Source organism: Phaethon aethereus (genome assembly GCF_964289735.1).
Source record: "Phaethon aethereus genome assembly, chromosome: 11".
In the NCBI taxonomy this organism is placed as follows: domain Eukaryota; kingdom Metazoa; phylum Chordata; class Aves; order Phaethontiformes; family Phaethontidae; genus Phaethon; species Phaethon aethereus.
This window is the reverse complement of record NC_138587.1, coordinates 20,325,809-20,353,559: the sequence shown is the minus strand read 5'-3', so window position 1 is coordinate 20,353,559 and position 27,751 is coordinate 20,325,809. Positions and strand designations below refer to the sequence as shown.

Genomic DNA, 27,751 nt, shown 5'->3' with positions numbered 1-27,751 from the left:
GTCTCTTCACTGCCCTGGTCCTTTTCCACATTACGTCAGTGTTCATAAGTAAACATAAGTTTTCATGAATGATATAAGATGAATTAAGGCTTTGCTGTCAATAAAGCAAGCAGTTCTTTCTCCTTGGCCTCTGTTTGCATGTGCCATGCATTGTCCTTGTGTCTGTGTATATATTCTTGAAGCCACAATGGCAAGTAGGTTCAATGTAATCATCTGGTTGGAAAAGTATATTGGAGGGGGGACACCACCCAACTTTACCCCCCCTCCAAACCCTTCAAATCTCATTTTTTCTGTTTGACTTGTCCTGCAATGTCACAGTGTTTGTTGCTGACCTAAGGCAGTAAATATGTGGCCAGAGTGGGGCTGATGCTGTCAAAACAGACATTGTCAACAACCCACTGTTAGATTGACTTAATCTGGTTACGTGATCTCCCTTTATGGCTTGTTTTCTCAGTCCCCTTGTTAAACTAGTTTTCATTTCTTGCTTCAAGTCCTAATCCCTTCTCTTCATGTCCAGTTTCAGGCTTTTCGCAGCTAGCCCTTTATTCCTCAGTCTACCAGCTGCTCTTACAATCTTGATTCCTACCTCTGCCTTCCCTTTCCTTCTGTTCTTGACCAGCTAAATCTGGTCTCCCTCTGTATTTGTTCTTTCCAGCCTCCCTACCAGTTTCTGTTTCCTTCTTTTGCCTCCTTGGCCCAGTCTTGCCAAATCCATTGTCTAGCTCTGTTCTGTTTTCTCTACTGGCCTGGATTTTTTCCTCCTCAACTTTCTAATTTTTTTGGCTTCATTTTTCATAATGCATGACAAAAAAGGGTCTTTAATAGCACCAGAGTTAAAAACTTGGCATTCAGTTGTCATTCCCAAGCCCATCATGCTTTGGAAGAAAACAGAGCAATGCTAGAACACTTGAGCAACATGTTTTTAAAAGAAGCAAAATTCAGCAGTTTATTTTCAACCAGGTACTGCTGCAATATATAATACCTATTTTTAAAAGATGTGTACCATTCCTTTAATGTGTTGTGACAATAAAATATGTATGCAGATGGAATCACAACACTTAGTCTTCTATTTTTGGTTTTTACTTGAGTCCCCTTTGCACGAGTTATCACTTACGTTATACTTTATTAGTGTTGAGGACCCGAATATCTATGAAAAATCTTATTGCTAGTCTTTTTTTTCCTTTTTTTCTTGATAACCCATTAATTGTTGAGTTAGTTAACTATTGCATAGATTACTTAATCAACTAGGAGGAGTTTTTAGACAGTTTGAAAACTGCTCCTACTTTTTACTAACTAATTTGAATTTATAAGTCAGTGTGAAGGATTTATAAAATGTATGTATTACATTAAATAGTGCATGTGTTAGACATTTTGGAAGTGAGGGGAAGCATGAATTCGGCCCTCAGCTGTGTCATTCTTTGATTTTATATGTAAATGTAAGAAGTGCAGTGAATTAAAACAGACTTCCTCTCTTAAAGTAACTGAAGGAGTGTATTAAAGGAGCCTGAAACACTTTTACAACAGTTAAGTTTCTTATATACTTTTGTGTTTTGTTGATGTTATTTTGTAAAAGTGACATGGTGTTTGGATGAAGGGCATGTGATTTTAACCCGATACATAGTTACTCTCTGCCTGAATATGCTTTTTGCTGTTTTTGGATGACTTCTCTGTTACATGGTTGTTGGCTTTGGAGATTGGCGTTTTCTGCTCGTAGTGGATTTTTTTTTTTTTTTTTTTAAATCTGGTGACATTTTGTAATGCTAAATTTTTTCAAAAAGAAAAAAAGAGTGGCTTGCATTTTAACATGCACTCTCTTAGTACCTTGTTATTTTATACCAAGTTTCTCAGTATTTTAGTGTTTGTTGTAGCAGTTTGTTGTAGTTTAGTGTTTGTTGTAGTTGGCCTCAGCATTAGGAATTAGACTAATGTAGATTAATTGGGAATTATTGTTTATGACTAGTTTAAGTGCTGTGAGACAGTTGACTGAAATGGTGCTCATATGCAGTCTCTCTCCGTTGCCAATACAAAAAAGCACATATACTACGTATGTCTGTTCATGCCAACACATATTTTCCCCCTTTCTAAACACTAAATCTAGTTTTCTATCTTATATTTAGCCAGTGCTATATCGGTACATAAGAGAAGTATATACTCAGGTATAAATTCTAGGCTGTTACATCTGAAACTGGCTCCTTGAACTTGTTAGGCAAAACTGTTTCTCTCGGTGAGCTAGCCCTGAAAATTTTCATCTGCTTTATTGCCTAAAGATGAATCTGAGAGGGGAAAAAAAGAAATATAAACAAACTAAACACATCACACTAAAACAAGGTCACAAGATTTGTGATAGTCTTTTAAATGGCATAAAAGTAGATACTCATCAAAACTGCCAAGTTTTTTAAAAAGAATTTTAAGTATGTAGTTTTGTAACAAAATTTTGTGTTGGCTTCTCCCATGTGTGTAGATTTACAAAGCATATTGTGGTATGTGTAGAATCACGCTCACTAGATAGTGAGATCTGGGCACTCATTTCTAAGTTTCGATTTTACTATAGTATGTGTAGATTTTTATATGTACAGTTATGAGTTGTGGTTAAAAAAACCTGTCCAGAACCTAGAGCTAGTCAACTATTGTAAATCAGTATGTGTCTACATCCTTCCAGGGACTCAATTTTGTGTGTGCTGCCAGCATTTTTTTCATCTTGGCCTGATTTTGTTGGCAGCTGTGACTACTGTGGTAACTTCCTTTAATGATGCTGTTCTTTCCAGGCTAAGATAAAACTTGTTTGACTTTTCTTCTAAATTTTCAATATCTGAATGAAGTTCACTTATTTTTTCCAGTCTATGTTTGTGTAACATGTCAAGGGTTTCTGTTCCTGTGTATTAAGTAGGAATCCAAGGCACAGTTCTCCTTTGAGTGGCTGAAGTGACTTGGTAATACACTGTTGCAACCATTCTGTTAATGGCCTCAAGTTTTTGCTCTCAGCTGTCCTGAAAATCCAAAAAGAATAGCTAATCTCAAACAAGAAAGGATGTTAAAAGTAAAATTTACATATAGAATTTAAGTCCTCTGTAATTCTCTGAAACATTCTTAAATGTAAGTCAGGTATCTTCCTCAGTCAGGTTTTGTGAACTTGTAAAATCCTGTATTAGTAATTGAAATAAATCTTTGTGTTTTCAAAGCAGTGCTTGCCAGTTACGTTTTGACAGTGGGTAACTGTCTGTTTTATTTGACTGTGGTTCGTATCAGCAATGACATGAAGCTCTTTACCCCTACGATTAAAGAATCATGTTGCTTTGGGTATTCTGACAATTAGCTTTTTGTGGAATTCTGCATTCTTGTCCAATTTCTTCAGTAGAAACTGCACACCCTTTACATATGTTTTTTCCTTCCACCCCTGACAACACTGGGTGGATGGTTGGCTATTCGGCAATTTCTGTCATCTTATATTGTCTCCTTTCCTTTTTCTATCCTGATCTCTATGTTACTAGAAATCTGAAGAATAAATATTTTTTTCTGTTATGTTTTTCTTAAAAAGAAACCCCTCCAGGACAAACTCTTCTTCCCCCCTTCCTGCCAAGCCAGCTCCTCACTGATTTTCTGTAATCTGTCTATAATACAATTATCCCTCATGACAGTGGATGGACTAGTTCCTCTTTTGATTAGAACTGAGGACTATATATATGCTTTAATGGTTGCCGTCACTGTGGTGTTAACAATAAAGAGGGTAAGGTCTGTTCAGTTACTGATATCTACAAATTCTCTACTGTGATGGCACCTGTATGAAATGAATAGTTCTATTCATTCAAATGGTTCTAATCCTAATTGTTCTAAGGCAAATTTTCATGTTACTGACTTCCAGTACCTTGGTTCCTTTTTTTCTGTTGTTGTCTGCCTTGGAGTGAATGTGATAGTGTGCTTCTACTAAAAATGTTTTGCTTGTATACATCATAGTTGACACACAAACTAACACAGTTTTGCTAGGAGGACAAAGTAGTAAATGTAAAATGAAAGAAAATAACTTTAGTGCCAGTTACTGAAGTAGGAAAGCGTATTACTTATTTTTGCAAGCAAATTTCTTTTGTAAAACAAATTTCGTGACATAAAGGAATGTACCAGCCCCAGTGTTTGATGTATTGGAACTTCTTTTACATGCAAAATCATTACTACCTTGTAGACTGATTGAAAAAAAACCAACACAGAACAGTGATATATCTCAGTCCAAGTTAGTGCAGTGTTAATCATCAGTGTCAGTCTGATGTTGTGCTATCCTATTCAATTGGAGTGATCATCTCTGCATATCAAGAGCAGCTTTTCTTTTCAAAAACTGTTTGTATTTTTTCCCCATCTGCAAGAACAGATAATTACTTAGCTGTGTAGCTTTCCTTGAGTCTGCACTTTATGCAGTGTTTGGAACTTCTTGAGAAATTGCTTCAGCAGTAATTTCACATGTATTTATCAAATAAATAAATAAACACTCCCCCCCAAATCTCTTAGGTTTAGCTGGCACTGTGTATTGTTGCCTCTGTTGTCAGTAGAAATGTAAAAATCTTATTATACTAAGCATGGAATCATTGTACATAAACATTTTTACTTGATGCTGTTCAATTACTCTGAAACTGGCAAAGCCAAAACTAAGGACCTTTTCTTTATTTCTCTTATGCTTGGTCTCTTGTATTGAAAATTCTACAGAAATGCAAGAAAATAAAATGACTACTGCTGACCCTTCTGTTTTCAGAGGCACTATAGGTGAAAAACTAGTATTTGCAATAACATTGCAACTGCCAGAATAGCACCGATATGCTAGTCTCATGATACAGGCTGTAAGCTCTACCAAATCCATACTGGCTAAGTGCAAGTCCTGCAAAGGTGACTCTGCACTGCTCTTCGCAGGACATCAGGTTCCAAGCCAATGTATTAGTGCAAGTGTAGGATCATTTGTATGAACGAAGCCATAATGTGTCCATGTGTAGATGAACTGCTAAATCATGACAGAGCCTAAAACTGCAGAAATACTGTGGGGCGTTCTGCAAGAATCAGCTCGACTCCATCCAGGTTTATTAATTTCTGCTTACAATCGGTTTGGCACTAAGATCTCTGCACTCCACTTCCCGGTTAGATTTATTGGCACCTCTCTCCCCTGTCCTGCCCCACCCCCTAATTATTGAGGGTATCACCATCTTCCTTAATAGCATATAAATCAAGATTTAACTGTATATCAAAAGTTTTGTTTCAGATGCCATGTATGATCTAATGAACAGGCCTTGCTTACTGAAGTTTCAAGGTTAATCTTGAAAAGCTGGATGTCGTGTGGGCAGAGGCAGATAACGTGTGCCATGCAAATATTGAGTTGAATAGGACAAGGAGCTCAGAAATATTCAAAGCTTAGTGATGCAATTTGGTATATCTTACCAGTTTGTAGCTTAAAGTTTTACTATGCATCTTGAAATTTATTTAGAAAACAAAACTATTAAATGAACAAGCATAGAGTCAAACTAAGATTTTAAAGATGACTACTTTGTCAAGTTATCACATTTTACATATAGGACTAATTTGATTGCTGCTTACCTTTCTGAGGAGTTGAAAACACTGGTCTATAAATGAGTTCTTCACTTTATTTTTTTTTAATATTTATGCTATGGCTTTTTTTCCCTGTCATGATGGTATTTTTTTTCTGGCTTAAAATTTATGCAGTATTAATCACAAATTCTTTAAGGAAAAGTCCAAATTTTAGGCTATAAAATTGGTATGAATGACTTGTGTTGTTTAGGTTAAACAATATGTTTTTCTTTTTTTAGCACTGAAGAACACAGAAATCTCTTAACATTTTTCAGAAGCCTTTCATCTTATGCTGAGTGGTATGAACATCGTAGATGCACCTTCCTACATTTCAAGGTAATGTCTATCAAACCTTTATATATACCATTACTATATTTAGTTCTTTAAGTAGTTCATTAAGACAGAGCAATGGAGGTGAAATTAGCACTCTTTAGCAGAGTGTGGGACTCTTAATTTTGTATGTTGTGGAGAAGAGAATATTAGCTAAATACTTTTGTATTGTGTTCAAGGGGCAATACCCTTGCTCGGTATTTGTCTTGATTTTTACCATGCTATTGCTGTGTTCCTTATACGTGGGGGAAAGTAAGAATATCTGTGCCTTTCTGTGAGGGAGTAAGAAAGTTTTTTTTCTTGATGTTATGTTTCATTTTGAACAAAAAAGAAAAGGGCAAAAGAAGAAATTAAAAGAAAATAACATTTGTGGTCTTTGGCATTTAAATGTTAGTTCTGAGGGACTGGATCTGTCTCTTTTGAAAATGTGGCAGCATGTGTTTGGGCGACAGCAGTTCTGAAATGTTTTACTTGAATGGGAAATAAACTGTTCCTTGCTCTTATCTGGAACATAGTATTTGAACATAGTTTTAAATTACCATTATTTGGCTTGCTTGCTTTGTTTTTGTACTGCTTTTAAGATAAACAGCTATTCCTTGGAGTAAAAATACTGCAGTGTTACAGACACAGAACATCTTATATGATGATTAATGTTAGAGGAGGATGTTTGGTTTCTTTGTGTGGTGTTTTTTAGTTTAGTTTTATTTAGCTCAAGCATTTACTGTTAAACTCAGCACTATCTTTGCTTTTCAGCTATAGTATGATGCTTTGTTTCCTATTCTTTTGAATCTTTCAGGCCTTTCCGAGTTCTGTGTTAGATTAATCGACTTTTGTTCTCAATTAATCAACCAGGTTAAAGAAAAAAAAGCACACTAATTTATGATAATGTTAAAAAAAAAAATTCTGTCCTTAGCTGAGTAATAAACTGATGCTGTCTAATCCTGCTGTTATTGTATAAGGACTTTTCTTTAATCCCTCCATAGAGAAGGTAGAGCATCAAGGGCTTTATGGCTTTGGTGTGGGTTTTTTAAATTGTTTTTTCAAACTTCACTTCGTGCTTTCTGATCCTTAGATCAGTCTCAAGACAGCAGTCACTGTCGTTTCTGGGACAGTGATTCAGTGAACTGTTGTAAATATTTCTCATTTTAAAATTAAGTAAAAAAAAAAAAAAAAGAAAAAATAGAAAGGAGATGGGTCTGGAGATTATTTTTAAATTGTGTGTCTTAAACACTTTAAAAAAGTATTTGCTCAGACATTGAGTGTAAATAATGAAGGGATGTATTCATTGCTAAAGGATGTGTGAAGATAAATTCCCTAAAGACATATATTACAGGTTTGTCAATATTAGAAATATTATTTCTAAAGGTATTTTTCTTTCCATGGATAAAGATGCTGTTGAGAAAGACAAACCAATCTGGGAGAATATTTATGAAATATGATTGACTCTGGACTTGAGAAGAGTTTTTTAGGCCTTCTTATTTCTTATTTATTACTAGCATTAGTAATGTTTTCATTTAGAAATACAAGACTTTCTGAGGTGAGAGAATTAATAAAGGGTTCAAAGATCAAATCTGACAATTTAATAACCAAGTTGCTAAGGAGAATATGTATTTGTAACTTAATATTCTGTAGTAATTTGTGTGAAAGTGATGTGAAGTATGTTTTTAACATTTGCATAAAAACAAGTGAAGGATCTTATCTTGTTAACGTTCACACTTGAACAACATTAAAATGAGTCTGTAATCTGTGTTGTATAATTTTTTTTTTTCCTACTTACCTGCTAGACTTCAAGTATATAGGCAGTATATGTGCACAGTTGTGCACAGTATTGCAGAGAAGACTATTTGGGGTGGGGTTCTGGATTTATACCTCTTCTATTATTTTGTTATTTACAAGAGAATTACCCAGGCTGTTCAGTAGAAATAGACAGTGTTTCTAATAGTTTTCTCACACTGTAGTGTAAAAACAGGAAAGGTAGGTTATTTTTTCTTTTCTGTTAGTTTTGGTACTTGAGAAGAAAGGAATAATGCAGAAGTGGTTGAATACTTCAATTAATAACGAATGTTTGTGATGAATGACAGTTGCAAGATTTAAGCAAAGTTGGTCAGCACTATATTTCTAAAAATTGACTGTCACAAACAGCAGTTTTGTAGTGAGAATTTTCCCAGTTAACAAGAGTAACGGTGGGATGGATAACTCAGATTAAGCAAAAATGCAATTTAAAATATACATTGATTTGACTGTAAGTAGGCTTTCCTAGAAAGCAGGGGCAGGCTTAGGTTGCTGCGAGAAGAGCAGTGTTCAGCTGCAAGCATTTTGTGCTCTGCACTATATATTCCCTGACATTAAGCTTTAGCAGTTGTGTTTTTTTATGGAAATAAGTTAGTCTGCAACTTGTATGCTTCACACACAATCAAGACTTGAACATACCATTACTATCCTCTGCTGCTGCTCCTCTATTCTACTGAAAAAAATCTACAAGGTAGTGCTTTAAATAGATTTTGAAGGGGTGAGTGAAGTGTCCCACAAGTCTTTTGTATGGCATTACTTGTATGGCAGGTCTACTGTATTGCCACAATAAATATTATGTCTGCAAAATGGATTTACATTTGCAAATAATTTTCTGATCTAGATACACCCTTAGTCTGCTATGAGCCTGAACAATTGAAGCATGTTGGCATTGCTGGAAGAGCAGATTGTTGAAGCTGATATTGATAACGAAGGAAAAAAAATTCAAGTTTTATTGGAAATACAGAACAGAAATGAGTGATAGGAAAAAATAGATTGATGTACATTCAGCTCAATATTGGTACTGGTCACACAAATAGAAGGCAAAAAATCCTGCATACTGAAGCCCTTCTCACTGCTTTGAGCTAACTTGCTATGAATGGAGAAAGTAAATTAAAACATATCAGATAATTTATTGCTTGCACAAGGCATTCAGAGGGCACCAGTTTCCTATTTTGGTTTGCCCACAAAATATTAAGAGCGCTAATTAGTGTCACTGTTGATATTGAGTACTATTTCAAAAATATATACAACATTTTAATGTAAAATTAATAATGTGGTAGTGGTTAGGTCTTAGAAAGTTTACATGTATATATATTACATAAATGTGCATATATTTGTGTATACACATATCATTTTGATAGGAAGAGTTTTGGTGATATTTACTGATCCTGTTAATACTAGAAAGAGCTTTATTTAGTAATAATCATTTGTGATAAGAATAAGATTGAGGCCTCTGCTTATGTAATGTACACTTACACTTCTAGCTGTGTTTTCTCCATCTTAAGCATTTATCAAAAAAGGGATGAGAGAATTAGTGGCTTTTATTTTTTTCTAGTATAAATTTGGCTTGCAGTTAGGTTTTTACATGCTTCGGTTATTTTTTACCTTTTGCTAAAAACCTGGAAACATCAAAGTTTTATAACTTACATGCGAAAATGAAACCCGAGTTTTATTCTCACTGTTGGACTTGGTTTTTTGTTCTCAGTTGTATGAAGACAATGGAATTTCTTTCTTGTTATAACAAATAACTTAAAATGGAAAATATTTGGGATTGCTATGTTTTCCTTGGGTAACGGGTTCAGGGCAAACATATTTTTATCTTGCATTTCATAATTGCATCATCTTTCCAGAAAGATGAGCCCACAGTTGATGCTTGACATAGTTACTTAAAAAGTGACTGAAAGTCACTTAGTTCTCAACACTCCTAGTAGCAGAGCATCAGTATGTTCATAATTAAGTGTGCACTTAATTCCCCATAGCACAAGCACTAACAAATCAAGGCTTAGCTAAATAAGATAAACAAAACTAATACAAAATATCTTCTAAAATCAATATTCTAGATGTAATGATACATCATCATGCATTTGATGCTTAACTATTTCTACAGATCAGGAATCTATACTAGCTTCAAAATTAGTACAAAGTTGATTTGGTAATAGTAACTAGCAGACTTTTGGCATTCATTTATCTGAAGACTTTGCACCTGTGGTAGGTATTTGAGGGGAGAAACTGAACATGAATGTCAGAAATGTATAGTTGTGTAATTAAAAATATTGTGTCCTGTATCGGTTATGTTTAGTTTTAGGGGAACTGACTGTACACATCAATTTTTGTTTTTAATATGCTGCATGGTTTACAGTAGTTGAGTGAAATGATGCTTGAAGTGAACACTGTTTTTAGGTTAATGATAGAATCAACTTTTTTTAATTTAAAGATCTGATTTGATTTTTCCGTAATGAGTGAAAGTATTGTTTTATCAGGGTAATTCTGTTTCTTTGCACTGACATCTAGCTGAAATCTTACTTTTTACATGTAAAAAAGTTAATTCAGCTTTGCTGTTAACTATATTGTCGCATTTCCTTATCAAGAAAAAGCCGTGGAACAAGGCTTGGTCTACATCATCTGTTAATAACAAAGATACTTGGAGTCCTACTATGCTGTACTTTGACCATTGTATTAAAATGTGAAACTGGTGTTGCAAAAATGACTCTGGTGAGTACAGCTGAGCAAAATTTATATATTTCAATTAAAAATACCTTGTGTAAAAATAAAATACATACACAATATACACACACAGACTCTTAGATTATTTTGAAAGCAAAATAGTAGAGGGAGATTTAACATATCCTTGAAAAGTTCCGCTTGCTACGTTGTTTGGTATACTAAGCCTAAATAGGAATTATTCTCATTTTCTGTAAACCAAGTTTTTAAGGAAGCTTTAATGAAGTTAAGCTTTGAGAAGTTCTAATTCAAAACATGACTTTCTTTTGTGTGCAACTTCATCCAGTACACTCTTGAAGGTCAACTGAAAAAGTTTAATTTCAGATTAAGTGAGTGGGATTGGAATTAAGATGTATTTTTCCTCTGTAGCTTGCGCAAAGAATTTATCTGAAGGTAAAATGTAGTGCTTGTTCTGAGTACTGGCAAAGAATATGAACAAGCAATCACAGTGTGATTTTTATCTACATGTAAAGAATATGTGGTGAAATAAAAGTTGAGAAGATATGTGTGTGCATATATGTATTTTTACACTTTCATTAACAGAAAAGATTGAAAGCATGGGTGGCATTGTAACTACTAAATAAAATGGCTGTTTTGAAATAGTTATTTCAGAGGATAACCACATTTCAACATAGTAAAAGGTTCTGGATATGCAGGGAAAATGGCATTGGTAAGGGAAAGGATATAAGCATGTAAACAGAGGAAAAAGAAGGATCTTTTGTTACCATGTTTAAGTTTTGGCATGTATAATTACATAAGTAGTGGCTAGTAGTATGTTCCTACAGGCAATGTTCTCAAGCAGGAAAAAGCGTTAACATGCTTTGCCAAGAGGATCGGATTGCCTTCCATCCTTATCTCATCCATACTTGTGCGGATGTAACGTGTGTTATTAGATTTGCAGAATGTGTCATCGGTGATTGTAGTAATATTGTTGTACTGCAAAAGAAAACAATTTTTTATAAACAAACACACACACACATATATACACACCCATAAATGTTGAATTTTCAAACTTCAATTTTATTCTTCTTACCCTCCCGTTTCATTGTCATTGGATTGATTTGTGTATACTTTAGATCTGTAGGAATCAAGTCTCTTCAAGCCAATCAATGAGCTGATAAACAATTTGAGGTTGTTACTGATGTTTGAAATGTATTGTTGATAAAAGATTATTGCTTATTTTTACCATTTCCCATCCTTGCTGTATGGAAACTACTGAGAAATTCTTGCATGGTAATTAGCTAAGAAACAACTTCTGAACTTCTGTATGGTTGTGGCTATACAGATTAGAGGTAAATTGTTTTAAATTGTATTTGGAGGAGCATTAGACAACTGTAGAACAACTTCAGTGTGAACTGTTTTAAAAGACAGTGGGTTTGCTTTGAAGTGTGTGACTAATGAGGCTCTTTGTAACAATGTTAAGGAAATACTTCAAAAATACCTGAAGGTGAAGAATACGCAGGCTTTCCGGTAAGTTAAGGGGCACAGATTCCAGTGCATTATGTCCTAAGTAGAGGTAGGCCAAATTTGTCAGCTTCTAATGGAAAGAAAGACAGATTATTAATGCTGATATTAATTTACCTGAGGTTAAGTAACTGGTGCCTGTTACAAGACTTAAGTATTTTTTTTTTTTCTGATCACATAGAAAGCTTGTAAAGTGATCTAACATGAAACATTCCTTTTGCTGTGAATGTTGAATTCTATTCTATCAAGAAACTCATAGAACAGGCCTTCTATGTTTTGGAAATTTCCATGTCAGCTGATTGGTTATAAAACTTGAGACCACTATGAAGCTATATCCGTGTTCATTAGTATTTATGTGGTCCTTGGAACTGTATTTCAGCCATCAGTTTCTGAATTGGGTTTGTCTTTGCATGTAAGAGAGAAAGGAATTAGGTAAGATATTTCATAGAAAATTTTTTTTTTATATGGACATCATGAGAGAATGAGTGTGCAAAGGACTATTATTCCAAAGTGCCGTAAACACGAAACAAAAGCTGGAAAGCTGCTTTCTCGTAGTTTGTTTCTTAGATTACAGAAATACAGAAAAATTAGTTTTGTGGTATACTGGGTAGTCTGCTTACTAATTTTATTTACTTTGGTTACCTAAATTATTGTCTTTTACTTACCTTGAAAGCATTTGCTTTGATTCCTCTGCTCTTGATTCTGTTTTGGTTTGCATTAAATGTTGTTAGTTTGGGAGGTAGAACAGGAAGTTTTATAAGTCGATTTTCAGCAAGAGAAAGTTCTTCCAATAACAGAAGCTTAGAAAAGGCTCCATCTTCTATTTCTTCTATCCTATTTCCACTAAAATCAATTCTTCTCAAGGTAGCTTTACACAAAAGAAAGGAAAATCTAAATATTGAATTTATAATTACATGGCATGTGAAACGTATATAGTTGTCTATGTTAAATGTTATACTGTTGGCTGCACCATCCAAATTGTGATCTACAAATCTAAATAATATTAACATATGGATAAAATCCACATTTGGATTTCCTTGTGGTCTCGAATTAAAAAAAAAAAGGGAGGAAAAGACTCTGGATCCTTCCTTTTTTCTTAGAGACATGATTTCAGATAGTCATAGAACTTTTCATGCTGTAGAGTGAGATAGCTGGGAGAGGCGTCCCTGGAGCATTTGAAGGAAAAATAGTACCTGGTCATTTAAGACTGGCTGGAATGTAGATTAAAAAATTATTTTTAGCTATCTGCTCTTTCTCTGATTGTGTGGGAATATTAAGATGGACATATGGGCCAAAAAAAGTTTCCATATTGCCTTCACGGTTCCTGTTCTAATGCAAGCATTGAATTAAATAAGTAATACACATAATGAAAACTAGCGAAGTATAAAATATATTGTATTTTGGTAATCTTGGCATATAATTACGGGATGAGAACTTCAAATATCAGGTAAACAAATTAAAATTTGAACATACTTACTAATGTCAGCAAAATCTGAGACGGCTATCCTTTTTATTTTGTTAAATCGTGCATAAAGATACGCTGTTTCCTTTGGCAGTGGGGGTACAGCTTCAATGTCTATTTCCTCACAGTACACTGATCCGCTTAAACACACACAGAGCAGACAAGTAGGTAAATCTGAAAGCAAATTTAAGACAGTTAAAAGTTACTCAACTAACTTAAGCTTGAATAGTCAAAATAAAATTTTCTCTAGTATCTTTTAGGACTTCCCTTCATTAGATTATTTTAAAAATTCTACTCGCATCAGGTTCTGAAAAGATTTAATATTCTGAACTTTTTTGAATTTTGTATTCTTTTTGTCATGCATAATTTCTCTGTGTATTTTCTCTGTTCTTATCTGAACATGTCTTGAAATGCTGTTAATCGATCTGAATTCAGTTTCATTCTTTAATAATTGCTTTAGAGTGTTGTGAATATGACAACTGCCAACTCCGTGACCATGTTAAATGTCATCTTCAGAACCATTCTTTTGAAAAGAAACCCATGCAGGAGACGCATCTGGCAGTGCACACATTTGATTATGTAATTGCATTAGAGAATTTCTGGCAGGGTCATGTATACTTTGTGTAGCTCCTAGCTACTGTTTTGTCTAATCCTTTTAATAAAAACTCCTGCAATGATAATTGTATAATTACTTTAGGCAATCTGTTCCATTTTTTTACTGAGGTTTTTAATATCTGTTATTTTGAGTAGTGAGAGAAACTCCGTATCTTTTTAAATGCAGTTTAGACCCATTATGGCTTGTCCTGTTCCTTGCAGACATTTGTAGAGTGTTAGTAATTTCTGCTTTGCTTTAATCTTGTATGACCACTATATTCAAATACTTACAATGAATACGACTTTGAGTCCAGTTTTGTCACCACTGCTATTTGATTGACTGAGATTTTTGGCTAGCTTCCAAACTGGTCTGTCTGTAGTGCAGAGAGTAGTATCCTACTGCTAGGTAGTTTGTTATCACTACATAGGAAAATGGGATCTTCTGCAACCAGTGAAGACTTACAGAAATAGCCAGTCAATAGTGGGAAGCCACCCAGTATGTATAATGCAGTAATTGTTTTTTCTTACAGAGGTACTGCAGAGAATGGAATTGAGATTTTGAGCTTTAGCTTTGTAAACATTACCATTTATTAGGCTTCAGAGTTCTACCCCATTTGCCTTTTTTGATTTAGTGTCCTGTTTGTCATATGGTACAGTGTAGAAAATGGAAAATGGTTGTGAAACAATGTTGTCACTATTTAAAAGGCAACAGTTTTTATGCTTCTCTGACTAGAAGCTCTAGTGTTCTTACAGATTTGTTCCACTTTTGATGAGGGTTTGTTGACAGATGCTATTTGGCAATAACTAACCTTGATTAAAACTTTGATTGACACTCCTGTGGTTTTGCTGTATCATCAGTTATTTTTGGAAGTTTAGGTCACAGACACACCCAAAGTATGTGTGTCTCTTTTTCAACGCTCTGTTTGGCAGACAAAAATTTTGTTCCTTTCACGTTTAGAAATCGTTGCGGCTAGCTAGGAGAAAGCTGGACAATATACCTTGGATCCTGTAGGAACGTAGGCTAGTGAAGAATGTTCCTGATGTATTTTAACCATTGATCTCCCAGATCATCAGATGTGAACTGTGAAAATAGCCAGTTCTTTGAGGAAATCTATTTTAAGGAATTTAAGGACACCATATCTCATCATGACTTCGTTAAACTGTGGAACTTATTGGGGTGTGTATTTTGTTATTCTCGGTTGTCTTGCGTAACTTATTTAACTTGGGTACATCTCTAGAGCAAATATGACTGGGTAAGTCTGTAAAGATTCTTAAGCTGTGCTTTGTCTATTAGGAGTTTTCCTGAGGATTCTTTAAATTTTTTCAGCCTGCTCCATCAGAAGTTAGAAAACTTTCCACAGGAGATATGAAAGATATTCATAAATGAAAAGATTAATTCTATATCCCTTGTCATCCTTTGTATATTAAATTTTCATATTAAAATATATATTCTTTTGGAGAGCTTAAATGTTATGGTATTCATATCAATGAACTTACTTGTATCCTTTGTGGGTGGTACATTGAGTTCACTGTCATCCCCTTGCAGTCTTAGGGAAGTGTCAAGAGAAACATTTATTCCATCCTTTGTGTGAGAGCAAAGGTTATTTTAAAAAATGAACAGCAAACAAAGCACCACAGAGTATTACAAGGATCTGAAATAGCATGTCCTCTAAAAATGAGCTTCCTACAACATTCCTCTTTATGACATTTCATTTTCAAAATACTGTTATGTGCTGGATGACAAATGTGATATATTATCCCTTTTGTGCATGAGCTATTCACTTTGAAAGGCAAGAAGGGAAGGTGATCCTGCTAGTGTTCTTTAGAAAAGTAAAGTTCTGTAAGAAAGAACAGTAGACACAAAAATAGACACAAAATGTAGATTACATGGTGGGGAAGGAATATGTAAGTGACAGCTGTCTACAAAAACTTGGAGTTCTGAGGACAGATGATTTTGCATATCATGCAAAATTTGGTAGGATTCTTGTGAATATAAGTTGTTTGGGTTTTTTGTTTTACCTAAATAATCTCAGTAAAATAACATTTCCTTGTATTCCCTGTAGAGATAGTCATTGCATCTTTTCAATTGCAGCACAATTAGTTTATAAACATGTTCCTTTCAGGTATTGGCTGAAACTTAGCAATTTACTTCCATTAACTGCACTTTAGTCTGCTTTAAGATGCGAGCTGCTTAAGAGGAAGGGCCTTTTGAGATGCAGGAAATGGTAGTCAGGTTTTCATTGAATACTGTACGAATTTTAGAGAATTACATGTTATTTCTAGAATTACAGTATATGTACAGTGGCTTATCCTATGATTTGCATGTATTAAAGTTAAGGGTAGGCTAGGTTGACTGTGGCAATTGTTCTTGGCTAGCATCATTCATTGTCTTTTTTGATGGGGAATATTTGTAGGACAGAGTAAGGCAATATGCCTTTTGGTCTGCATGGCTATTGAAAACACATGGAGAAAAGTACATTATCGGGTGTGGAAGATGTTTTTCTTTAAACGTGCTTAAGGATCAAGCCCTGGCAGGAGTACAGTGCCCTCTTCAAGAGAGCTTCTTAAGTACTGCCGGTGCTCACAACTGAAGTAATTTTTTTTTTTTTTTTTAATTCTCCCCTGCTTCAGGCATGTAGCACACAGCTCATCTATAGGGCAGTGTGAAAGTAATGCTATCTGTCAAGCTACTTTTGATACTAACTTTGTTTTATTTAGTATTTGGTTGCTTGCTTATACTTTACTGTGGGAATTTTTGTATTCTGCAAAATAAAACCTTCAAGCTTGACATAAAGCCTGAGAAAAATGTCTTGGCTAGCCTCTGTCATTTTGGACCCTTTTTAGCCTGTGAATCATCTGTCCCTTGGCTCTTCCTTGCATCTGTCTATCCAGGCTATGTCTCTTTTTTGCCTCTTGTTTGGGATAGTTTGGTTTGCTCTAGTAAGATGTTTATACCCATGTTAGAATGCTGGCAACGGTTTAGCAGTTGCAGCATGAAGCTTCTGTGTAGGGTAAGAGCTTTTGCAGTGTTGGGTGTAGAGAAGCTGGGGGGTGTGAGCTGAACAGGTACGCTCAAACAAGCAGCAAATCTTACAGAAGGTTTCTGCAAAAATGTTTAGCTTGCAAAGATACGTTGATTAGGCATGTGAAGGCACAGTCCTTGGCTGAGGTACCCATGGCAGTAGAGACTTCTGTGTACGTGGACTCATAATAGAACAACTTGCACTTCCATTGTTGTAGTTTGTTTGGCTCATAAGTGACATTTTTAATACACTTGTTTGAAAAACATGTTTGCTGACATAGCATATCTGTACCAAGTGTAGATTTCTAGTACAATATCCTACTTGAGATGTGGTGGATGAAAGAGTATGCATGTGAGTTCTTTGCAGAATACAATATACAATAATTTCTGCAAGCAGGAAATGTCAACAAAAAATAAAACTGATAATTTGCAGCATATTGTTGAATCCACAAAATTAAACAACAGATACCCCCCACCCCCCCAAAAAAGTAGTACAAATAACCAATATATTGGAAGTATTTCCTGGTCAGCTGTGGAATATCAGTGCAGAAGATTGTTTGGATTATAACCACTGAAGATTCATTACTTGCATATGTAGGGAATGCACTGAAAGAATATTGGCCCACTTACAAACTTAAATTCCACCTGCCTCTTGCACTTTACTCCACAGACATGAATTACCCACACAAAACCACATTAACAATTTACATCTAAATACTTTAACCGTCTAAAAACTTTTGCAAAGTAATTGATTCATCTTTATAACACACAAAGGTCTGTAAAGCCGATAGTTTATATTCAATGGAATGAATTAGTTCAGATATGAGATTATAGCTAATTGGATGGTTCTGTTCTATTGTGGAAATTAAGATTTCATGTTTTAAACTTCTAATATTTTATCCAAGACTGGAGTGGCTGTGGTTTCAAATAATTTTGTAATAAATTTTGCTTGACTGACCTTTTCCTTGGTAGTAGACTAAAGTTCACTTCATTTTGTTGATCACTAACACAAATAGATTTCTTCTGATGTTTTCACTAAAAATCTTTTTTTTAACTGTGTCTTCAAGCATACAGTAAGGAGTTAAATTTGTCATGCAAGATAGATTTCTGACTGGGCATATTTTAGGAAATTGTTGGCATGTGTTTCAGTTACAGTTAACACTTGAAAAATTCTGGGAGCTAGAATTTGTGCAATAAATGAATAGAAGATTTGTTTGTGCATCCATGATTTCAGCTGGGAACACTGGAACTTGTATAGATGTATTTGTTGCACATAAGGAACTAATTTATTATTTTGCAATGAAAGCATGTCATTGGAGAACTGACCTGATGGAAATAATGACCGACTGCATTCCTAGAATTATCCTAAGCAGAACCGTTGGCCTTCAGAAGACCTCTAGTTTATAGCACTGCCAGTACAGACTTTGATTAGTCTGTGGCACATCTGTTGGCACCATTTCCTTGTAGGTATACTCCTTACTGTCCTTTTTACTGAAACAGTAGCATATTCTTATTAGAATGATTTTAGTAATGAATGTCATCTGGTGCTGTGCCTAACTAGTTAAAGTTAACATTTTTAGTATTTTTTAAAAAACTTACTCTATTGTGAGTGGATAGCCACCTAAAAGTCATTTCAATGGTCTCTTTTTCATAGGTTTATGAAAACATGTTACTTCATCACTGTGGCAAATGTCAAATTTAAAAGATTTAAATGTAGCTGCTGTTCTTAGTCTAACAGTGGAAAGCTATAATTTAAGTAGAATTGGGAATATATTAAAAAAGCATACAGAAGTGATTTTTCTATATATGTTCTGCAGTTTTTTTTACTTCTACTAATTATCTTTTGCTGTCATCTTTTTCTTGTTTATCAGACTAAGTTATTGTAACAAGTACAATTAATATTAAGGAAAACTTCCTTGAATTCATTAGTACTTAGTTGTTACCACTTTGTTTGCATATGTGGTATTTTCCTTGGCAACCAGTCTTCGGATAATCATTGTTGTTTTTTTTTTTTCCTGATCAATGTTGTATCTTGTTCTCTTGATGTGTATCATTAGGTCCTGTCAGAGGCAGTCTGAACAGAGGTATGAAGTTTTAAACTATCCCTGTCAGCTGAGGCAGTTGCACTCCATTTAAGTCTCCTCTGTTTTTGTGTCTTCTGCTTAAGTGTTTAAATTAACAGGCACGTATGTGTAGCACATAGCAAAAACGTTAAGGAGTGACCGTTTGGGGGTGCTGGTGAGTGCCATGAGCTATAGCCTTTATTGCTGCCTTTAGGATTCTGAAAGTGTTAATATGGTAGGTGAGTACCGCAGGACTGGACATTCCATAGTACAGGACTGCTAAACTGTTGAGTTGCAAAAAAACCTAAACAACCCATCCCTGAAAAAACAAGGCAAAAAACTTGATAGTTTGGTAAGTCAAAAGATAAACTGTGGTTTATGCTGGCAGGTTATGTCCAATAAAAAGTACTGTTTCAAGTATTACTTTGATATTAAAAAAAAAAAAATCCTAAATAAAATCACCCTCCTTGTTTTTAAACAAACTTACTACGTTAATACAATGTTACTCAAGCTGTTGAGCTAGTATGCTAGTATATCCCATTCTTGAAGCGTATAAGAGTAGGCACAAAACTACAGCAGAGTTAAAATGATGTTTTAGTCTTATTTGTGAAAGCCTGTCTTCTGTGGGTTTCTCAGACTGTAGCAAGGGTAGTATTTTTGTGGTTTTAGTTTGTGGCTTTGCTCATGTCTAAAATCATTGTATGTTTTGCTATTATTATGGAAAACTCTGATAAATCTTGCATACATGCATGTAACACCTTATTCATATAATGCTTAGCGGTTAAAAATATTAAACTGATAATATAAACAAGATACCTTTCTTATATCCTGGGGTTGCATTTCATAATCTTGTTGGATCAGGCTTCCCATGGTAACATCTGTATCATACTCATAAAACTGGAGGGATTCTTGCTGTATAGGTGGTGCTGAATTGACCAAAGGTACAAAGACAAAGAAAAAAAAAGTAGTCTGCAAGGTCTTCATTCTTGCACAGAACAATGTATCTGGCTTTCACTGAGCCAGTGAAGATCTTTGCTCGTTTGTTGACTATGGAGAATACTTTCTTTGCGACTGGAAATGAAAATGCAATCCGTCAAAACAATATTTAAAGCCTAGAGGACTAGTTGGCAGGGGTTTCTAACGCATAAGGAACATGGAACAACTTTTAACTCTTGATATCCTTTAATTAGACTCTAACATTATAAAAACTGTTCTCAACATGAAAAGAAACTGGGAAATAATAAACAACATTTTCCAACTAATAAGGAAAATATTATCTTAATTGCATTTGCTTGTTTCCCAGTGTGTTATTTTTGTTATTAGCAAGAGGATTTTGTAAAGCATTTTATGAAACATTTGGCATGTATGTAGCTGAACTAATGAAAATGAGTGAGGCTCAAATGCATTTTTCTCAGTTGTCAAAATAATGATTTTTCAAACCTAAATGCTCTATAACAATAATCTCTCATTGTCTTTGTCTTTACTTTTGAAAGCCAGCAAGAGAAGAATACTTAACACCCCCTGAATATTTTAGAGGTTGTACACTTTTTGGGCAGGGGGAGGAGGCTACAAACATAATCTTTAAAATATTTTAAATACACACGCAATGCTTTGGAAAATAAATCTTTACACAGCATTTTTTCCTGTTTACTGTAATTAAGTGTTTAAGTTAAACTTAGGTTAATATACATTTAGGAAAAAGTCCACCTACCGTTTTAGCAGATTCAAAGTTCTTCTGTGATTGTCACAAAACCAGATATCCTTACCTATAAGTTAACATAAAGTGGATTGAGAAAAGAGTAAAGTTATGAATTACATCCAAATTGTTGAAATGAATACTCTTTCAAAGTTTGACAGTCTTAAAAGTGCTTTCCATGGGGTAAAAAATGCTTTGCCAGCATTCTTTCCCTAGGGTAAGAGGTAATATCCTGGAGCAGGGGGTTGTACTTTGAATAACGTTTGTAAACGTTAAGTCTGTCTAGCTCATCCTACTTTTGATTTACTTGTTAAAATGGTAGCCTTCTGCTTTGTGGTGATTTAGTCTTTATAATTGCTAAGGCTTTTTCTGTAAATCAAATATTCATTGTACAAACTAGAGGACTATAGCAAGGCATGTGTTACCCATTTTGTTTAATGGTTTAGCTGAGAGACAAAGCAGCTGCTTTCTGACTGAGACAGAGGTAGAGCCAAAACATACGTATACCATATTAGTCACATTTTATGAGTAATAAAAAGTTTCATTACAAGTTGTATATGTTTAGAGAAGTTTCACTTAAGTATGCAATGGAAAATTCTCAGTCTGAACAGTTCTAGAAACAAAAAATACTTTTTAGAATTGTGTGTGTGTGAGATTTTTCAGCCAAGTAATTCACATCTAAATGCTCTATTGAATGACTTGTTAGACCATTTATTGAAAAATTGGTTTCACAGTAAATACTTATTTTGAGTGAAGTACTGTCTGTTCTATAGATAACTTAGTAAACATTGTCCAGGTGTAGAATTTTCATCTGAACTACAAGCAGCAGTTTTCTGGATTTCTAATGCATTTTTCCTCCCCCTTCCTTTTTCTTATTATGTATTTTTGGCAGTCAGTACAAATGGGAGCCAGATGACCAGCTTGAAAGTTTACAAAGTGCCATTTTTGAGTCTTTAAAAGGCATGTAGCAATAAAATCTATTGGGAATATATTCAAATCTGCATTTCTCTTTCATTACTTTTATTGTTTTCGAGATAGTACTGTCAGCTAGAGTAATGTTGGGAACAAACAGTGGACCTATTTGGTTACATTCTCTTGTAAGTGCTGCCTTGTTTAGAAATCAGATACCTGTAGGAAATCTGCAAATCGGAGAGTGGCTACAGCTATTTGCTCTCTAAACTTTTTTCCAGTTTATAATCAGTTACCACTTTCTGAACTCATTAGGTTTTTATAAAACTGTTTTTTGTTTAGCTCATATGCCAGTTAAACAATGTCATTGTTTGGACTTGGAGCTTGCTCTAGAGTAATGATTTTACTGTGAGTATGTAACTGAAATCTAAAGGGAAGAGGCTCAATAATAATGGAATTTGGACTCTTGAGACGTATTGGTTGCTGTTCTGCTGGAACAATAAGAACAACAAAAGTTTTGAAGTGGCTAGGTTGTTAAGGTGTTTGCTGTTGCAGTACGTAGGAACTTTCAGTCAGAAGTACTGAAGGAGAACAGGTACAAAAAAGTTGCAGTGTCAACACCGCGTTACCATCCCTCATGGTTTCCTGCATGTTTCAGAAGTCATGACAGCAGCTCTGCCTTGTACTTACCCCCTTCCAACTGTCACCCCCCCACCAAACATCCAGGTTAAGATTTTATCTGGCTCTGGGGCATCTAACATTTTCCAATAGTTGAATGTAATCAAAGCATAAAAGTTCTAAGGGGAAAGTATTAAGTATTGAAGCTGAAAAGCATGATATAAAATATTAAATATATTTGTTATATTCTTATGAGAATCTATTTTGTAAGTACTGAAACCCTAGATTTCACAGCTATGTACCTAGAATATCTTGGGAATAGCTTAGTTTTTTCCTTATATATGACAATTTTTAAAATGGGGGGAAATTACTAGATAAATGAGGTCTTGAAAATATAGGAGGTCTTCATGCAAGAAAGCTATTACTTGCTTTGCTCTGCAAGAGGAGAGGTTCTGTAGTGTTACAAGACTTTAGTAAAAGCTTCTGCAGAAAACGTCAAAAGTCTGTGTTCATCAGGGTTACAAGATTTCAGTGGTATGCTTACCGCAAAAACACTGGGTAATGTGTGTACTCACTGCTGTTATCCAAGCACTTATGTGAAACTCATGGACACTTACAAATATATTTGAAGAGTGATACGTTAAGTAATTACTTTGGTATGATGTCATCAAGGTTTACCTTACGGTATAGTTTTACTGTCACTTTAAACTGTCAGGGCCAAATACAGTAGTCCTGTGCAGTATTTTGTCTGCTTGTCATCCCTTGTGCCAGGAAGTAAAAAAAGTAGCAACAAATAATTTCAGATAAAACCTGTTTTTATCTGAACTTGTAACAGATGCTCATTATCAGCACAAGGAAGGGGATAGCACAAATAGCTGCAACAAGGAAGGACAGTATTGGTTTTTATGGCAATAGTGATGCTTTATTCTTGTTCAAACCGACTTGAAATAACCACAATATCACAGAATCATCAAGTCCAACTGTCAACCCAGCACCATCATGCCCACTAAACTATGTCTGGAAGTGCCATGTCTAATCTGAAATGAAAAATGTGGTTCCTATGCATTGGCAATAGGGAAGCTAGCAGGAAGTATTCACCCTGGCAAGCAGAGCGTACTTCCTAGGCATTGTTAGTGCTTGGAAGTTTGGTATATAGGTATCTGTTGCTTGGATCCTAGCTGTGAAGATCTATGTACTTAGAAGGTGGTTTCTTTTCTGAGAATCTAAATGAGCTCTGTTGTTAACTAATTGAGCTCCAGTTTTTGAAGAGGGCCTTGATAATGTGTTTATGGTATGCTTTCTGATTTCTGATCAGGTGTGCCTTTTTACCCATGATATCTCATTTTCACTGACTGATTTCCCCACAAAAAACTTTCACCTGAAATGTTAGGCATTTAACATGGCTATTGCACTAATTGTGTTTGAAATGGGATCCTGGCTTAAATTTGAATGCTAGTAATTTCTGTTTTGTAAGAGTATGAAATGTAGCTAAAGGTGTAAATTAAGTATAATGCTGCTTAACTTCTGGTAGAGGGAATCCAAGTCAGATTAACAAGGGACACTTGGTCTCTGGATTCTGCTTTTAGAAAAACTTAACTTTAGGGGAAAAGGGTTGCATACAGAGTAGGTGTAAAACTTATTCCTCGGTGTTGCCTTCTATCAGGTTAGACAATGAAAATAAAAGGCTTTTAGGAGAGAAAAAGAGAAGTTGGATGGGTGTGGATGGCAGAGGTAGGAAAGGTATGGGAAAACAACATGAAAATTAACTATCCAAACTCCATGTGTTGCTGATTTAATCTTCTTCAGTATCTGGGAAGGAATCTAGTAGCTAGTACTGTTTATATGTCAAGAGCAAGTAAAGCAAAAAAATCAAGTTGAAAAAATCCTAAAGGAACTGAGGAAAGATTTTGTTTTGCAGGCAGGCGAGTGAGTTTTGTGAATTATTTGAACTGGCTGATGTTCAGCTCAGTCTATTTATCTCACACTTGAAGAGGCCTCATACACTCTGCCCTGCTCTGAGCTGTAGTACGACTAGTTAATTTCTGATCTCGCCTTTCTACTCAAAAAGCAGCTCAATAAACAAAAGTTTTTAAGGAAAACTAATTATGCAGGTGCATACGGCAAAAGCTGCCACAAGCAGTTCTTATCTATTGTTTGTTGCCAGAGAAAATGACACCGATTGAAATGAGAGGGCAATTCTCTTTATTTTCTGTGCGTTTCGCCAAAACCCAGTTCTCACAAGTGCTAGCATGTTAATTACCTTTTTACCATGTTGTTGTTTAGCACTTTTTACTTAATCCTTAGTAGTTTAGTACAAAAATAATAGGGGAGAGCTTTTTCTGTACTTCTTTTAGCATTGCTTTGAAATGCTGTGATGTATTCTATGATGGATCTGAGGACTGGTTGCTGATAATTATCGGTGTGAGGCACTTATATCTTGTTCCTGGTAAACCCCTGCAAAATGCTGAGAACTGGTTGACCTGCAAAGACCCAGATTACCAGAGGGGGTAGCCTTTCCCCTCTGTAAGGTTGGTTGGAAATTACTTCTCCAGGGTGCCTGCAGGAATTATGTGGAAGCAGGGACTGGCACTGCCTATATAAAGACTCGTGATTGTGTGATGGGAGGCAGAACACTAGGAAGTAGAGGGAAGAAGAAGGAAAAAGAAAAAAAAGGGCCTTCTCTCTGGGGTGCATGGGTTAACAGGGCTGTGAGGCAGCACTAGCGAGAGTGCTGTAAGGTTGCTGTCAAGATATTCCTTATGAAATAAACCAAAGCTGAGATATTTTAAAATTTTTAAATACTCAGGTTTGTTCTATATTTAGGCAAAGAAAGTGTATTTTTGCAGCTGCTTAAAGACCTTGGCTTTCATCTCGTATCATAGTCTCTAAAGGACAATATTGGCAAGTTCTGTAGTTTCTGGGTTTTATTATTTTTATGTGTCCTTGGAAGAAAGAAGTATGGATTATTGCTTAGCTTATTTATGCCTGATGAACACTGGGAATAAATTATCCAGAATGTTCAAAAATTAGTGTCTTCTCTGAGGTAGAAAAGTGTCTGTGACAGAATGAGATGGGAACAAATTAGGCAAGCTTTTAAAGACTTGGGGGCATTTATAGACCTAGACACAATGCTGAATTTTCTTTTGTATGTGATTTTTTTTGCTCCATGTGGAAGGTAACATGTTCAATATTCCTTAGCATATCTTTTGTATGAAGTGTTGACAAGCTGCTCTGTATTGGAATAATTATAATAGAAAAGGTTTTATAGAGTAAAAGGTAGTTATTGAACCAACCTGATAACATGCACAAAATAATCTGCAAGCAGTGAAACCCAGAGGTGCTGTTAAAGAGAACAAAGGCATGATGTGATGTTAAAACTGAACTCAGTGTTTGGCTTGTTTATTTTCTTCTTTTTTTAACCCAAAATAAATAACTTCAGTGTTCTGGGTTGTTCTAGACACCATTTTCTTTTTCTAAAATGCAGGCCTTTTCTGCTTGATTGTTTGTGTGGCCTGATTAATTTTACTTTCTATAATTATTTTTGTCTCTCTGATGGTACAGCTGTATGTTTTGACTGCTGCATGTATCTGTGATATGGAACATTTCTGTGACTCCTGCATCCCCTTCTACTTTTTGTTGTGATCCTGATACAGGGGTGTAAAAATAGTTTTAAGGCAATTTGATGTCTGTGCTTGTGCTGGGGCTGCATTCATTTTGGGAACCCAAAAGGGAGGTAGCAGTCTCCTCGTTTGTTCTTGAGCAATGCACAGCAATTGGATTGAAGGTGATACTGTAGAAGAGTTGTGTAATAGTAAGCAAAGTTGCAAAGATTGCAAGGCATCCTTGAGGGATGGAGGAGGGTTCGGAGGTAGTATTAAATGAAAAATAAATGGTCAACATGTCGTAGAGAGAAAACTTAGAACATTCTCAAAGATTCAGAATCACCAAAAAAAGTACCGGAGATGAAATAGTTACGTGTAAACACCTCCAGTATTTTTATGAAAAGTTGCAACTATTTCCAAACCTCAGTGAATTAGATTAAGTTTAGGTCACTGTTAGGGCTACCAGCTGCAAAACAGACAGAGCTGAAAAATGACCTAGTGATCGTACGAACATCCTTCCATATGTTTCTGATTTATAATCAGAATTTTTTAAAGCTTAAGACATTACCTTTATCCCTTGCATTTCTGGAAAAGAAACAGACTCTTAGTATTAGTTACTGTGTTATAAATGAATAAAGCACATTTTTAAAATAATGCACAATAGTAAACAGAAATCAAACTATGATTAACAAATACAAATGGTAACTAGAGTACTGATACCATGCGTTTTACCCAGACCCATCTGTTGAACATATATTCTCTTGAACTTTGCCTATATATTGTGCTATATCCTGAAGAGCAAAACCTACCTCAATTTATTAAAGTTACTTAGACGTCCTTCCTGAATTGACATTACTTCTTTATAATGATACCATCATTTGTTGAGAGCCGTTACTGTGTCTACAGGGACACTAGAGTCAGGGCCCCAAAACTCACTGGCTTTATATGTGTTTTACTTCTATGTTCCTGTTATCTGTTCCTTATGTTATTCATAGCATCTACTTTACTCTCTGTATTTATGGCTAACCTTCATATTTATCTGTTTTTTTCTTGTGTTGTGCTTTATAATAGAGGAAGGTTTATTTTTTTTTTTGTCTGTAGATGATGAATTTATGCAATGAATTACAAGATTAAGGTATTATTTATTTTCCTTTTAATTAGGTTGTTAGAAATAGAAATTTTGGACAAAATAGTTTAAAACATTATATGATAGATGTGTGTATTTATGTAGTTCCATAACTTCCAATAGTGTATACACAATTTGGTTTATAGCTGAAAAGTTCATACTCTTGCAGTAGTATAGGAAAATGACTTTTGGTGTATAATTTTCTTGTTAAAAAAATTGTATGTTCTTTCATATTTTTCAGATAGGAAATTCCTATGTTTATTGCTTGCAATGATCAAGTTGAGAAACAAAGAAGGAAATTGATTCATATTGTAACAGTGGAATGTGAATATGTTAAAATAAGTCAGAAAACTTGAGATGTAAACCATCTGTTTTCTATAGAGGAGTTTCTTAATCCATGTAACTTTTATTGTCAGAATACTGAAGTAAATGTCTCAAAGTAAGCCTTATAGGTATTAAATACCAACAACAATGAAAAAATGGAAAAAGGCAAATATATTCCAACTGTTTTTAGGCTAAAAGAAGAAATGTAGACAGCTGGATTAAACTACTATTATTTCTCTTTATTTTGATTTTTACAGTAACCTTTGTGAAAAAATCTCTTTGTCAGTTTTGTTGTAGTTTTGAGAGCTTTAATTTTGTGGATTACAGTTTAGTCATAACTGAATGCTTTCCAGAAATCTGCGAGGCTTTTCCCCTATAGGTTTACATGGATATCAAAATGTGCTGTAATACAACCTTGCTAATTTTTGTGCACTCTGGATAATGCTGATAATATTTAGCTTAAGAGTTCAAAA

At 34.8% G+C, this 27,751-nt stretch overlaps 2 protein-coding genes across 4 annotated transcripts in view; one reads left to right on the top strand and one right to left on the bottom strand.

Annotated features, from left to right (window-relative positions):
• CENPP (centromere protein P) overlaps positions 1–27,751 on the top strand; it is a gene marked incomplete at its 3' end in the record, with an annotated part of 144,984 nt that overhangs the window by 8,152 nt on the left and 109,081 nt on the right. For 2 of the 3 annotated variants that reach the window (XM_082004648.1, XM_082004647.1), the window contains exon 5: positions 5,796–5,892. In XM_082004648.1, coding sequence (XP_081860774.1) covers positions 5,796–5,892 — 97 coding nt within the window. The remainder of the gene's footprint in view (positions 1–5,795; positions 5,893–27,751) is intronic. The other variant, XM_082004649.1, reaches the window with a different exon arrangement.
• On the bottom strand, positions 11,164–19,987 carry OGN (osteoglycin; the record flags this gene model as incomplete). The annotated part of the gene is made up of 6 exons (XM_082004646.1): positions 11,164–11,334; positions 11,840–11,935; positions 12,528–12,730; positions 13,340–13,498; positions 15,416–15,500; positions 19,820–19,987. 6 exons carry the CDS (start codon positions 19,985–19,987, stop codon positions 11,164–11,166), a joined length of 882 nt encoding a protein of 293 aa, XP_081860772.1.